This window comes from Penicillium diatomitis, assembly GCF_028827545.1.
Source record: "Penicillium diatomitis strain IBT 30728 chromosome Unknown utg000010l_segment0_segment0, whole genome shotgun sequence".
NCBI classification, from domain to species: Eukaryota; Fungi; Ascomycota; class Eurotiomycetes; order Eurotiales; family Aspergillaceae; genus Penicillium; species Penicillium diatomitis.
This window is the reverse complement of record NW_026623182.1, coordinates 852505-866506: the sequence shown is the minus strand read 5'-3', so window position 1 is coordinate 866506 and position 14002 is coordinate 852505. Positions and strand designations below refer to the sequence as shown.

Genomic DNA, 14002 nt, shown 5'->3' with positions numbered 1-14002 from the left:
GCGGGCCTGTTGTCCGGTACACACGGCGCCCGCACATCACAGCTATATACCGTTCTGCCCTGCGCTCAGAGTAATGCCGGTTCATTCTTGCGTGCTTCCATGAGCTATCAATCAGCTCCTTCTGAAATCGACGTCCAGACCGACCAAGTTATTCACACATGTGTAAGGAGGACCATGCTCAACTGTAACTTCGGTAAACTCGGCCCGCATCCTTGAAGCTTTCCTTTTCTATCAGAAGGGCGATAAAATTTCCATCCAACAAACACACAACCCTGGGAGGGAAACACCCTGGACTTGGTGATGACAGATCAAACGAGGTTTACGGTACGAGTGGATGAGGCCGATGAGGCGCCGCCTCGGCATAGCGGCGCCAGGGACTCGAAACTCGAAGAGATTCGGCCCATTCAGTCGCAATCAACTGCCGCCACCTGCGCGGCCGACGACAAACCCGGTGTCGGTACGAAGACACACAACGCGCCTTTGCCCTTTACCGCCGCCGACCTGTCCGAAGCCCAGAAGTCCCTGCGCCAAGCATTTCCCCACGTCTATACGACCTCTCGAGCCGCGTCCATTCGCTCATCGTCCAGCTCACTACAGGCACTCAACGAAGATACAGTGGTAGATGCCCGCTCTCATCTGGGCAATCTTGGACGTGTCTCTCGGCGGTCATCACGGCACTCGGATCATCAACCGGAATACCCCGTCTACCCAGATCAGTCTTATGCGTCACTTCAATCCCAAGTTCATCCCACATGGGGGCTGCCACCCCATCTGCGCTCACAAAGTACACACTCGACCCCCGCTTCGGCGGAAGCAGTGCCACGGTTCCCTCGCGCCGCTCGCACGGCCGGCAACACTCCGGTCTCAAGCCCTGGGCTCTTCTCCATGAGGAGCCCGCGCACAACGCCTCTCGGTTCTGATGAGGAGGGTTCGGTGGGTAGTCCCTACCTGCACCCGTCACACTTGCAGCCACCTAAAGAGACCCATACCGCCGAGGTAGACCGGGATTCGAAGACTGGCAATAAACTTATCAACCAGTATGAGATCTTGGAGGAGCTCGGTCGTGGTGAACATGGCAAGGTCAAACTAGGTCAGCATGTGGCTACCAAGCAAAAGGTCGCAATTAAGATTGTGCAGCGATACTCCAAACGCCGTCGCCTGGGGAAGCTCGGCAATCCCGAAGACAAGGTTAAGAAAGAGGTGGCCATCCTCAAGAAGGCACGACATCCAAATGTGGTCAGTCTGTTAGAGGTCATTGATGATCCGAATCGACAAAAAGTCTACATCGTCTTGGAATACGTGGAGAACGGGGAGATCGTATGGCGAAAGAAGGGCCTTCGTGAGATTGTTCACGTGGACAAACTTCGACTCGAGCGAGAGAAAAACGGTGTCCCCGACACGCCAGCCTTCCTCGAGGAAAGCCATCAGTTCATTCGGACCGCGCAGCACCTCCGCCGTCAACGCGAGCGAGCGAGAGAAAGGATTGAAGCGCAAGCCGCCGATGCCCAGCAGGGGCCGATTCCTGCATGGAGTCTAGAACACGGTGCCGAGTCGTCCGATGAGGAGGAGGACGACCTGTTTCTCACTATGAAGAAGACCAGCTCCCGATCCAATCAGTCAAATGCACTCTCTGACGAAAGCTCATCAAATCATCTGTCCGCACAAGACGCCCTTGCTGCGGTTGAAGGAAGCATGTACGGCGCCTATATGGACTACCCCTTTGAGCGGCGCTTTAGCACGGCATCTAGCAGTTTTGGGTACCCTCCTTCGGAACCTGAGTGGTCAACTGACACCGATGACCTTTCCTACGTCCCTTGTCTGACTATCGGGGAGGCGCGTAACGCTTTCCGTGATTCTGTCCTGGGGTTGGAGTATCTTCATTATCAAGGGATCATTCATCGAGATATCAAGCCTGCCAACCTTCTGGTCACCGCTAGTCACCGTGTGAAGATTTCCGACTTCGGCGTCTCTTACTTGGGTCGCCCGATGCGCGATGAAGAGGAGGAACAGGTAGGGGAAACCGACGCCACCGAGCTGGATGATGCGCGGGAGCTGTCCAAAACTGTGGGAACCCCAGCATTCTATGCCCCAGAACTCTGCTATACTGGCGATGATTTCGTCGACAATATCGGGGCTGTACCAAAGATTACGGGCGCTATCGACGTCTGGTCCCTGGGTGTCACCTTGTACGGAATGATCTTTGGCCGTCTGCCTTTTCTATCCGACGATGAGTACAGCATGTTTCAGACTATTGTCAAGAAAGAAGTTTTCGTTCCGAGAAAACGACTTGTGCCCGTCAAGGACGACACCTTTTCCAGTTCAAGTCATCGGTACTACCGGCAAACCGATGAGCTCACGTACGAAGACATTGACGATGAGTTGTACGACCTTCTCCACCGACTTTTGACCAAGGATCCTGTCAAGCGAATCACCCTCAAGGAGATCAAACATCATCCGTGGACTTTGAAGGGACTCCCCAACCCGCAGGCCTGGGTGGAGGAGACCGATCCTGGGTACCAGAGCAAGGGCAAGAAGATCGAGGTCTCCAATGAGGAAGTCACCAGTGCCGTCAGTAAGGTCCCTTTTATTCAGCGTGTGCGATCCAATGTGGCGAAATGGTTCTCTGGCCGGTCCAAGGACAAGGAAGGCCATAAACACGGTTCAAACAATTCCTCCGATACCTTGTCATCCATCTCAAGCACAAGCACTTTTGGAAAGACATCGCGAGAAAGCCGTCGCTCCAGTCTACGGGGTGATGAGGATATCCACCGGTCATTCAAACACATCGCACACGGGGAACACCCTCTCGCTCAGAGTGTTACTGCCAGCCCTGTCGAAGACAACGCACCGTGGGCTTCCTACTTCGATACTCTGCCTGGCGCAGCCAGCAAGCCTAGTACACCCACTACGACAGCACTGCCGACCAGGCCAGGTCCTCCCCGTCGGGCCAAGTCATCCATGTCTACCGCTGAATCGACCAAGACTGTCAAACAGGGCACGATAGATTCCGTGCACTCCCATTCGCGCACAAGCACGCATTCGATCATCGATGCTCTGGGCACTACCAATTTTGGTAGTCTGTTCAGTGGTGCTAGTCGGCGCGTCTTCACATCAAGCCGTAGTAGACGAGGCTCGCCTTCGAGTGACGCGGCCGCTGTGGCTGCCTTGGACACGGAATGTCACGCAGAACCGACACTTGCCTTGAGCAATGCGTCTGCGGTTGGTCAGGTGCGGACCTCGGGACTATGGCATACACCCTCTGAATCCCCGAACGAGAGTTCCGCACCGGCTGGTCATCGACGTAATCAATCTCAGCAACTCGCAGGGAAGACGTCTGCGGAGTCCTTTCACTTGACCCGCGACGCTTTGATTCGCCGTCGAAGGAGTGATGCTCATGCTGGGTTGGACGAGGTCCATCCTTTGGCTCATCGTGTTGACTACGCAATGTATTCAACTGAGTCACTCGCACTTCCTCCCCACATGACCCCCGCCCCTGCTGCTCATGCGGCCCTTCCAGAATCAGTATCCTCTGCCGACGCGGCAAGCACCGTTCTTAATAAGTCGACGCCGTCTGCAGGGACAATCTCATCCTCGTCGGCTGACGACTTCACCAGTGGCATGTCCCAAAGTGCCTCTCATCCGAGTATTCCGTCTGTGGTATCTGGTGCCTCTTCCCTATCAGGCGACGGGCTATATACGGGCTCTCGAGAGAAGGAAGTGGAGGCCAAAAGCCCGATTCCGTCCATCTTGCGAACTGGTGAAACCGTCAAAGCTCGTCCGCTAGGGTCACCGCGCCCTGAAGAGGATGAATCGAGGTACTACTGCGATGATGAGAATGAGACGGATTCAGATGACGAGGTTCTCATCATTGGCCGCAAGAAACCTCTTCCCAAGCCAGAAGCCAAGCCCACAGCTCACTCATGAGCGCGCCTTTGCTATGCACTCGCCTTTCTTCTCCCTCGCCCCCGTCCTGTTCATCATTTCACCTTTCCCTGGCTTCCAGGTTCTCCTCGACAGCACTTGTCTTGTGAGGTCAAATGTACATCATATCTTACCTTTTATCTGGACTCCCTTCCGCCAGTCAATGTTGCCCTATTCATCAGGGTTTAGAGACTATTTTCAGACATCATATTCTTCACGTCTTTGTACATTTACAGACCTGTTCATTCTTCCAAACTTGCACCACCATGGTCCTGACCAATACGTTTATGGTCGGGTTGGTCACAGCTCGGCGTATGACTTACCCGCTTCACTTTTTATCTTTGCCCCCTTCTACTTATATGTAATGTTGTTGAGCTGGAGTTTGACAGAAAGACCTTTACGGACATGCGCTATATTTCTGTGCAGGGGCAGAATTACTGATTGCGTGATACCAGACTGGATTTGGAATTGGCAGAGATCCATGGGCATTCGGCTTTTCTGCTACGATGATCGATATATGATGAATGACACCGGAAGAGAGGATTGATTGTTTTTCAACTTCTTGCCTATGTCCCTGAGTACACTTGATGTTCAGGAAGCTGACTGAATACCTGGATTGTACACTTTTCAATTACTAGAGTTGTATAGTCAACCAGGCCCGAGCCAGACCTGCTTGATGTAGATATTTATGAATACGGGAAGCCACACTTTCTTTCCACACATCCTAAGGTAGCTGTGTGACTGTGCACTATGCACTATGCAGTACCTACCTATCAGTGATGCTTGCTGCTCGAGGCGTGCATGTGTGAGTATAAGGTTACGGGCTGTCTGCAAAGAAATCTCACTACCATCTGACAGTCTCCGTGAAAAGGCACACGTGGAACTAGCGGTCGATACATGGAATCCTTTATACTTTTTCTAACTCGTGCCAGTAGACTCAGGGACAGCAAAGTGAGTCGATCGCAAATTCGTGACGAGCATGTGACCCTAGTATTCGGTCAGATACCAAAGAGTGGAGCGCGCAATTTACTACTATTACTCTGTACTCTGTAGTCATCACTGTTGAGGCTTTTGCCTATGAAGATATTGTGTGCGCCATCAAGAGTCCTTTGCCATACGTCACATGGTCCGCAAAGTCGGCCTCTGTGTTGACTATCTTCCACCAATGGCAATAGGAAGTGTTCCGAATCATGGGCTAGAATGCGGATTGACGACGACATATGAGGGCCCTCGTGGAGTGCTCAGAATGACCATGTGATTATGGCTTGAGATTCACGCGAGGTTGAGTCTTCTGTAGAACGGCGGTGAAAACGACCGACCTCATCATCCCGATTTCTCGGTAGAGTGAGGACTATGTCCTCATCCGCTTGGAGCTGACCCGAGAACATCACAGAAACTATTCGCATACAACAGTCGGAATGCCAGACAGAAACACCAGTCACCCTGTCGAGGAATTCTCTCCTGCGATGATCTTTCTCCGGAAGGAGTCGACTCCAGTGAAAGCCAAAAGGCAACCTGAGGCATATCTCCGGCGGACGGTTTCTTCAGCAATTCTTCAATGACAGGGATTATCCACTCTACCCCGCGGTGCACCGGTTGTTTCACGATGCAGACTAATCCTATCCAGGCCCGTACCTCAATTTCTCTATATTCTGCCGAGAATTATGAGAGGCTCGGTCGCAGTGCAAGCCTAACAGTTCATCCACTATTCCCAAACTGCGCAATTTCGCGGTGGGCACGCGCCGGAGAGCGCTGGAGCAAAATGACCCCATTTCTTGTTCCGGCTTGACCAAACGTGCCAGTTCCACCTATAGAAGTGACTGAGACAATACGGAACACAGGCTACTTGGTGGCCAGGCGAGGTAGATTGGGTGGGGATCTTTTTGACCCTTTCTTTACATCAACGATCAACGGAGTGATAGGGAGAAGAGAGTTTGGGATCCTCTGTCAGTTCTCTCAGTCTGAGCTTTTTCCCTTCCCTTTACACCTGCTCGACCTTGTACATCAAAATGCGGTTGACAACGGTCTTGCTAGCTGCAGCTCAGCTGCTGGCCCCGGTCGCGGCCAAGTTGGCCATCCGCGGTGCGGACATCTCCTCGTTGCTGGTGGAAGAAAGTGCCGGGTACTCGTATAAAAATCTCGGTGGAGCGACGCAGAAGTTGGAGGCCATCGTGGCTGGTGCAGGCATCAACTCGGTCCGTCAGCGAGTGTGGGTGAATCCCAGTGGCGGCACTTATGACTTGGACTACAATGTCAAGCTTGCAAAGAGGGTCCAGGCCCAGGGGATGAGAACTTACTTGGATCTGCACTTGAGTGATACATGGGCTGATCCTAGCCATCAGGTACGCTGTGTGGTTTTTTGCATGGAAAATGAAAAGGGAAAGGCCGAAGACAGTTTGATATATGTGCTAATCTGTCTCATGACATTGCTTTAGGCAACCCCTTCGGGTTGGTCCACGAGCAGTATCGATGACCTGTCATGGCAAGTGTACAACTATACCAAGGAAGTCTGCGACACTTTTGCCGCGAATGGCTTGACGGTTGATATCATCTCCATCGGCAACGAGATCCGCAGCGGTTTGCTCTGGCCTCTTGGCGGTACAAGCAGCTACTACAACATCGGCCGCATCCTGCACTCCGGCGCATGGGGAGTCAAGGACTCAGAGTTGGCCAGCAAACCCAAGATCATGATCCACCTCGACGATGGCTGGTCCTGGTCCCAGCAGCAGTACTTCTACAACTCTGTCCTCAAGAGCGGATCAGACTTTGTTCTCTCCGACTTTGACTACATCGGCGTGTCATACTACCCGTTCTACAACGCGGGCGCGACCCTATCGGCATTGAAGACCAGTCTGACCAACCTTCACTCCACATATGGCAAGGAGGTCCTGGTCGTCGAGACGAACTGGCCTTTCTCATGTCCTTCCCCCGCATACGCGTTCCCATCGGATCTCTCGTCGATCCCGTTCTCGGTCGCTGGGCAGCAAACCTTCCTGCAGAACCTGGCGTCCGTGGTCGCAGCGGTTCCGGGTGGACTGGGAGTGTATTATTGGGAGCCGGCTTGGTTGAACAATGCCGGCTTGGGCAGTAGTTGCGCGGACAATCTCCTGTTCAGCTGGAGTGATAAAGAGGAGCGATCGAGTTTGGTAACGCTTGGATCATTGTAAATCAAGCATTGTCTCTTGGCCGGTTGACTTTGTTCGAATGATGGTTCGTCGAGTCTGACATCATCATGTTTTATTCTTTGTGACCCCTTACTAGGTGTCGAACCTTGGCTGGCCCCTACATAGTTGATCGAATTCAATCTGTAAGGTTGATCCATTGTTGTAGGGAAATACGATGACTTCCTGCGCATGTATTCCAGCTAACAGAGCGTAGATTCGAATTGGATGTAAGATCCTTGAAGGTGTGAAATCTCCCAAGAAAAAGCAATAAAGTCCCGTCATCGATACCATCATGCTACGTTGCACGCGCAAGGCAGCAGCTTTTCCATTGTCTATAATAAGATTAGGCAACGATGTTTGGGAGCAACATAAGATTTGAAACTCTTTTGGATCGGGATTGAAGCTACTTCCATTGCGGTTGAGGCTGAGATCGCGCACTGACGGTAGCTCGAGAAGTACTAGATTTCCTTGCAGGTACTCTACGTTCCACAGCATGTCTACCTCAAGACGGATTTGCGGAAGGCAACAAGATCTTTGATGGCTTGTTGGTCGATCAATGGCATGATCTTCGAGTCAGGTTAGATTGAATGAAGGATACAGGATCCCGATCACGTCCAATTACTGCAAAATTACTATATATACGTAGTGTTACAGCCTACGACCTACGTTACTGGTGGCTATAGACCGCCGTAGCCGTAGCCGTAGCCGTAATGTTATAGAGTACTATGATATCTACCGATGACATCAATATTCTCGACTCTATATATGGGGGAGACCCCCATATACTCCCCTTCGCGGGGGACATCCCCGTGGACCCCAATCAACGTAAGTTAAATCGTACATCTACAACGTGAGTCAATACTATATAAACGCGAGTCACGTGATACGTCATCCGAGAGTCGAGACAGAAGGACCACGTGACATGAGCGGAGATTAAGACTGATCACGTAGTCGGGACAGAAGCAAACATCTTGGATACATCACGTGATGTAGTTTGGGGGCGGTCAATTCTGCCACAGCCAACCAATCAGAGCACAGGAATAAAATTCCAAGCACTTACATGAGAAGCAACTTCTCGTTCCACTCCAATTTGCAATAAGATTGCTCCATAGTTATACTAGCTTCGCTAGTAGAGGGCCAAGTAAGAAGTATATCTTCTGTAGCTATGATCAGTAATTCTTTCAAGTTCGGTACTTCGGTCGACGGTAGGAGATCAGGAATTTGCCGATTCGGAGACTCTTTTAAGTGTTACGACGGATGGCGGACTTGGTAGCTACGCGTAGCCGTAGCTTCCCGTAGCTTCCCGTAGCCGTAACGGTGCGATACTAAGCTACCTGATCCTATCAGGCTATCACAACTATACCTGCCTCACCTCCTCCCTTTTTGCTCCCTAATGCAACTTTCATGCGATTGCTCTCCGAACCCGTTTCTCGGGATCTCGTCGGCGAAGGGGAAGATTCGGGCGCATTTGGCCCGAAGACTCCACTTTACGGATATCACAATCTCGTCGGCAAAGGGAAGATTCGGGCGCATTTGGCCCGAAGACTCTACTTTACGGATATCCCGAAGTCGCTCAGCCATTCGCTTATGAACGAACACTTTGAAGTGGTCTAGAGGCTAAACATGGGAGCTTTACTTCCACATTTCTGGTAGCTGAACTTTGTCCAGTCACTCAATCTGACAACTGTGTTACAAGTTTCAAAGATATATACACCGTTCACAATGCGAGTCACCCGCTGTGGCATTCACGGATTCCATGAAGTCCTCGGTGTCGATACTGATGAGCTGCGCTTCTACTGGGCACTGGAGAGCAGTGTTGAGAATTCTGTTCAAGTCGCTTACCGTATCGTCCTTGCAACAGACTCAAAGCTTCTTGAAGTAGCTGAGCCAGATGTGTCGAACCTTGCATGGGACTCTGGTCGCGTTGAGAGCAATGAGCAGCGCAACATATTGTGCAAGCCTTCTCATGGCTTCAAGTCCACATGCAGCTACTACTGGCAAGTGAGAGTCTGGGACAATGAACAACAAGTACACTATGGCCCCACTCAACACTTCTTTACGGGCTATCCTCGATCCCGTCGGCTGCCTCCGTACAGCATGAACCAAACATACATGCCACACTCCAGTCTCATTTTCCGCACGTGGTTCGAAGATGAGGCAAACAGATGGAAAGCTGTTTGGATTGGCGATGGAGGTGATAAGCCCATCTATCTCCGAAAGTCTTTTCAACTAGCAAAGCAGCCCACGCACGCTATTCTCTTTGCCTCTGGCCTGGGTCACTTCAATATGAGTCTCAATGGTCAACCCGCATCTGATCACCGTCTGGATCCCGGTTGGACCAACTATCACCGAAGAGTTCAATTCACATCTTACGATGTGACTGCCCATCTCAGCTTGGGTGCGAACGCCTTGGGCGCCCACGTAGGCAACGGATTCTATGCCGGCGACCAGGGCGAGGATCGCTTCTTCTGGCCTATGTATGAGGACAACACTTACGTCCGATACGGCAACGAACTCTGCTTCTTCTGTGAACTTCATCTCTTCTACGGGGATGGAAGCCGTGACACACTCATTTCCGATCCCACTTGGCGAGTGCGGAAGAGCGCAACAACCCTGGCCAATATCTATGCGTCGGAGAATCATGATCGTCGACTCTACCCCACCAATTGGGATACGCCATCCTTTGACGACAGCAACTGGGCTTTAGCGAAGCCTCTGACTGGCCCCCGAGGTCACATCTTTTATCAGACACAACCACCAGTAGTGTTACATGAAACCTTTCGTCCTGTCAGAGTCTACAGTCCCAGCAATGGGGTGGTTTGCTTTGATCTCGGTCAGAATGCCTCGACTATGGTTCAGTTGGTACTCGAAGGTACTTCAGGCTCTGAGGTCACTGTCAGATATTCGGAGACGGTCAGTGAAGACGGCACCGTGCTCATGCCCGATCCTCTATTCAAACAGTTTGAGACTGGTGTCTTCTCCCGAATCTATCTTGCTGGTACTGGAAAGCCTGAAACGTGGGAACCCGACTTCAGCTTTACAAGTGCTCGGTATGTCCAGGTCGAGGGGGTATCGTTGACTCCTGGAGAAGGCCTTCCTATTGTTCACTCCGTGGTGGGTCGCCATATTTCTTCTGCTGCCAGACGACTTGGCACGATGAAGACCGACAAGGCGGACGTCAATGCACTTCTCAATGCGTGTTATTGGACTTTCAATAGCAATCTCTTCAGTTATCATACCGATTGCCCACAGATCGAGAAATTCGGCTGGCTGGAAGTCACACATCTTCTCGCACCTGCCACACAATATATTCGCGACATGGAATCTCTTTACACTAAGATCTTGGATGACATCCTTGACACTCAAGAGCCCAACGGTCTCGTGCCAACCATGGCTCCCGAGATCCGCTACATGTGCGGACCACTTCATGACACCATCACCTGGGGCTGTGCGCTCTGCTTCTTGCCCGATATATTACTGAAGTACTATGGTTCCACCCACGTCTTTCCTCAGGTCTATCCCGCTGCAGTGCGCTATATGGAATACATGAGAACAAAGGAACGTCTTGGGGGGTTGATCGAGCACGGTCTAGGTGACTGGGGCCGTGACATTGCCTTTGGTAACCACCAGGCTAACATCGAGACTGCCATCTACTATCGATGCCTCCAATGTGTTGAGATGATGGCTAGAGAGCTCGGCAAGGCAGACGAGGCCGAGAGGTTCCGACGATGGGCATCTCGGATCTACAACGTCTACAATCAGCACCTCCTCGTGACTGATGACCCGTCTCGTCCATATGCGTATTATACTTCCCTAGACAACTACCCTGAACGCGATTGTACTGCCATCAGCCAAGCCATGGCTTTGCAATTCAAGCTTGTTCCTGTCGAACATCAAAAAGATGTCATGGCTGCTTTCGTGAACGATTGCTCTGACGGGAGAATGCGCGCCGGTGAGATCGGCCTGCGCTTCTTGTTCAACACCCTTGCAGATGCCAAGCGGCCCGACCTGGTCCTTCAAATGGCGCGACAAGAAGAGCACCCTTCATACATGCGCTTCCTTCGTCGGGGGAGACAACGCTCTTGGAATTCTGGCAGGATGAGTGTCGCAGCAAGTGCCATGACATGCTAGGTACCATCTATGAGTGGTTTTACGCGGCGATTCTCGGATTGAAGCCCGTGGGCAATGCTTATCGTACCTTTGAGATCGAGCCTCCCTATGAAGCAGAGTTTGACTTTGTCGAAGGCGCTGTGGACAGTCCATATGGTCTGATTGAAGTCAAGTTCCAGCGTGACGCTAAGAAAGTGGTAACTGTCAACCTTCGTGTTCCCTTTGGTACTTCGGCAATCGTAAAGAGGCCCACCAACTCGCAGGTGGAAGTCACCAGAGAAGGATGCACAAAGACTATGATTGGGGATGACACATTGCAAGTGCAACATGGCAATTACCAGATAACCATCCAACCTTCTTCATAGACGATATAGGTACTATAGTCCTGTCATAGGTCAAGCTCTCTACCTTATTGAAACTCATGCATTTGCCCTTGGAGTCCGTTTGTAATTTCAATCCTTGTTGTAGATGTGGGCTTCACCTTTACGCTATCACATTTCGTGCTGTGTCTCTTAGTAGGACCTCGGCAGTTCAGAAACGGCGACCAGGATAATGAAACATCTCAGGCCCGTTTTCGCCGAGTACGACGGCCGTGGCATGGTTATTCTTTCCTCAACACTTCGCCCTTCGCTTCACTTCGGCACTCGCACTCCATGAAGTGCCTGCTGGGGGTGGAGCGAAAACCTCGGCCGTCCAGCTGATCGGGCATATTTGGTGGTTTGAACACAAAAGCAGTCTAATCATGGACTCGACTTGACTCAATTGGCCCGCGCTCACGACCACCGGCAGTCAGATCCTACGGCACCTTCGAGTCCTCGATATGCATCATTCGGGAATCTCGGGATTGATTTACACCGACAGGGGTGGTGTCCGGGTGGAGCCATATTTGCTAAACCTTGTCAACATTGAGCATCAGGCCGTTGGGTCGGGATTTCCGCTTTTCGCACGCAGCCTCGAACTGCGTGACCGCGTGAACCCCAACTGGACGCTAGACTCTGACCTGTCTTGCTTCCGAATCCCCGCTTGATCATGAAATACTGCAGTCGACTGGTGTGGAGTATAAAATATGCCCCGTGGGGAGACAAGTCCGGGGAGATAATCCTCATCCCACGTCTAGTTCATCATCCGCGATTCCAAGTCTACAGGTCATGAAGCTCACTACGTTGCTCTCGGCGGCGTTCCTCGCCATTGGAGGTACATGAATTTCTCGATCATCCCCCTGTCTAAAAGCTTTGCATCATCTTTGACATTATTGCAATTCCTGCAGGTTTCCTGTTCGGCTATGACAGTGGTATCATCACTTCTACCATTGGCCAGCCCGAGTTCATCAAGTACTTTTCCTACCCGAGTGACAATACGACTGGCGGTGTTGTCTCTGCATTCCAAGGTGGCGCTATCTTAGGAACAATCATCAATGTCTTCGCTGGTGATCGTCTGGGACGAAAGCGCTCTGTCTTTGCTGGAGCGTGCATTTCGATCATCGGGTGTGGTCTGCAGGCCGGTGCGGTCGACATGGCCATGCTCATCATTGGTCGATTCATTGCTGGTGCTGCCGTAGGCATGCTCACTTCCGTTGTACCGATGTATGCCGGTGAGATGGCTGAGGCTGCCTCGCGTGGTATGATGTCGGGTCTCTTGCAGTGGATGCTGAGTTGGGGATATCTCGTGGCTCAGTGGCTGGGTTACGGGTGCTCCTTCATTGACACCCCCTTCCAATGTACCAATACCCTACTCCAGAGGTGAAAGGATTTTGTATGGGTTGCCTTTACTGACTACGTTCCCCAGGGCGATTCCCTCTGGCGTTCCAGTGCATCCCTGGTATTGTCCTTGCCTCCGGCGTGTGGTTCCTCAACGAGTCCCCACGCTGGTTGATGGAGAAAGACCGTCATGATGAGGCCCTCGCCACCCTTCACAGACTTCACGGTGATGGTACCCCTGAGAAAGAACAATATATTGAGCTTGAATTCCAGGAGATCCGCGAAACCATTGAGGCAGAGCGTGCATCCACCAAAATCACCTGGTCCTCGATTCTGACTAAACCTACTTGGCGTCGTCGCTTGGTTCTGGGCTGTGCGGTTCAAGCATTTGGTCCTCTCAGCGGCATCAACGTGATCAACTACTATGGAACCCGAATATATGCTTCGTTAGGCTTCGATACGCACACCACTCTCATGATTATCGGTATCTCTGGTGCTCTGTCCATCCTCTACTGCACTGGTGGTCTGTGGGCCCTTGAACGGGTCGGACGAATCAAGCCTCTCATTATTGGGTCCGCTGGTATGGGTCTTGCACTTGTCTGCAATGCCGCCATGTCCCAACACTACGACGAGACCAACTCCAACCAACTGCGTGCCATGGTCGCCATGAACTTTGTCTTCAGCTTCTTTTACACCTTCATCGGCATCATTTCCTGGGTGTACCCGGCGGAAATCTTCCCTGTGGATATCCGAAACCAGGGCAACTCCATCACTACATTCACCAACTGGTCTATCAATCTGGTCTTTGCTCAGTTTTCACCCACTGCTTTGACCAACATCGGCTTCCGGTACTTCTATGTCTTCTTCGTGTTCAACATTATTGCCATGCTCTGCTACTACTTCTTTTTCCCAGAGACTAAGGGTAGGACCCTTGAGGAGATGGACTTGCTCTTCGGAGACGGCCATGTGGTGCCCTCCGGCACAGAGAAGCAGGAGTTAACCCTTGTGGAGCACGTGCAGTGAAGCAGCTATCTAGCTTGTGATGATCTATTCTGAGCAATGGCATTCTCGAAGGACAATCCAGTCGATCAAGTAATCGCATGTTCATAT

The 14002-nt window shown here is 51.6% G+C and overlaps 4 protein-coding genes across 4 annotated transcripts; all 4 read left to right on the top strand.

Moving 5' to 3' along the window:
- Positions 1 to 300: 300 nt before the first annotated feature.
- On the top strand, positions 301 to 3924 carry N7539_007317 (putative serine/threonine protein kinase; the record flags this gene model as incomplete). Its single annotated transcript, XM_056936918.1, has 1 exon — positions 301 to 3924. One exon carries the CDS (start codon positions 301 to 303, stop codon positions 3922 to 3924), a length of 3624 nt encoding a protein of 1207 aa, XP_056787717.1.
- Positions 3925 to 5930: 2006 nt separating this feature from the next.
- N7539_007316 (uncharacterized protein) lies at positions 5931 to 7088 on the top strand (the record flags this gene model as incomplete). The annotated part of the gene is made up of 2 exons (XM_056936917.1): positions 5931 to 6263; positions 6357 to 7088. The coding sequence occupies 2 exons, from the start codon at positions 5931 to 5933 to the stop codon at positions 7086 to 7088; spliced, it is 1065 nt and encodes a 354-aa protein (XP_056787716.1).
- Positions 7089 to 8342: 1254 nt separating this feature from the next.
- Positions 8343 to 11560, top strand: N7539_007315 (uncharacterized protein; the record flags this gene model as incomplete). Its single annotated transcript, XM_056936916.1, has 4 exons — positions 8343 to 8354; positions 8433 to 8693; positions 8754 to 11148; positions 11217 to 11560. The coding sequence occupies 4 exons, from the start codon at positions 8343 to 8345 to the stop codon at positions 11558 to 11560; spliced, it is 3012 nt and encodes a 1003-aa protein (XP_056787715.1).
- A 783-nt stretch (positions 11561 to 12343) lies between these two features.
- On the top strand, positions 12344 to 13915 carry N7539_007314 (sugar porter family MFS transporter; the record flags this gene model as incomplete). Its single annotated transcript, XM_056936915.1, has 3 exons — positions 12344 to 12389; positions 12463 to 12912; positions 12981 to 13915. 3 exons carry the CDS (start codon positions 12344 to 12346, stop codon positions 13913 to 13915), a joined length of 1431 nt encoding a protein of 476 aa, XP_056787714.1.
- Positions 13916 to 14002: the final 87 nt, after the last annotated feature.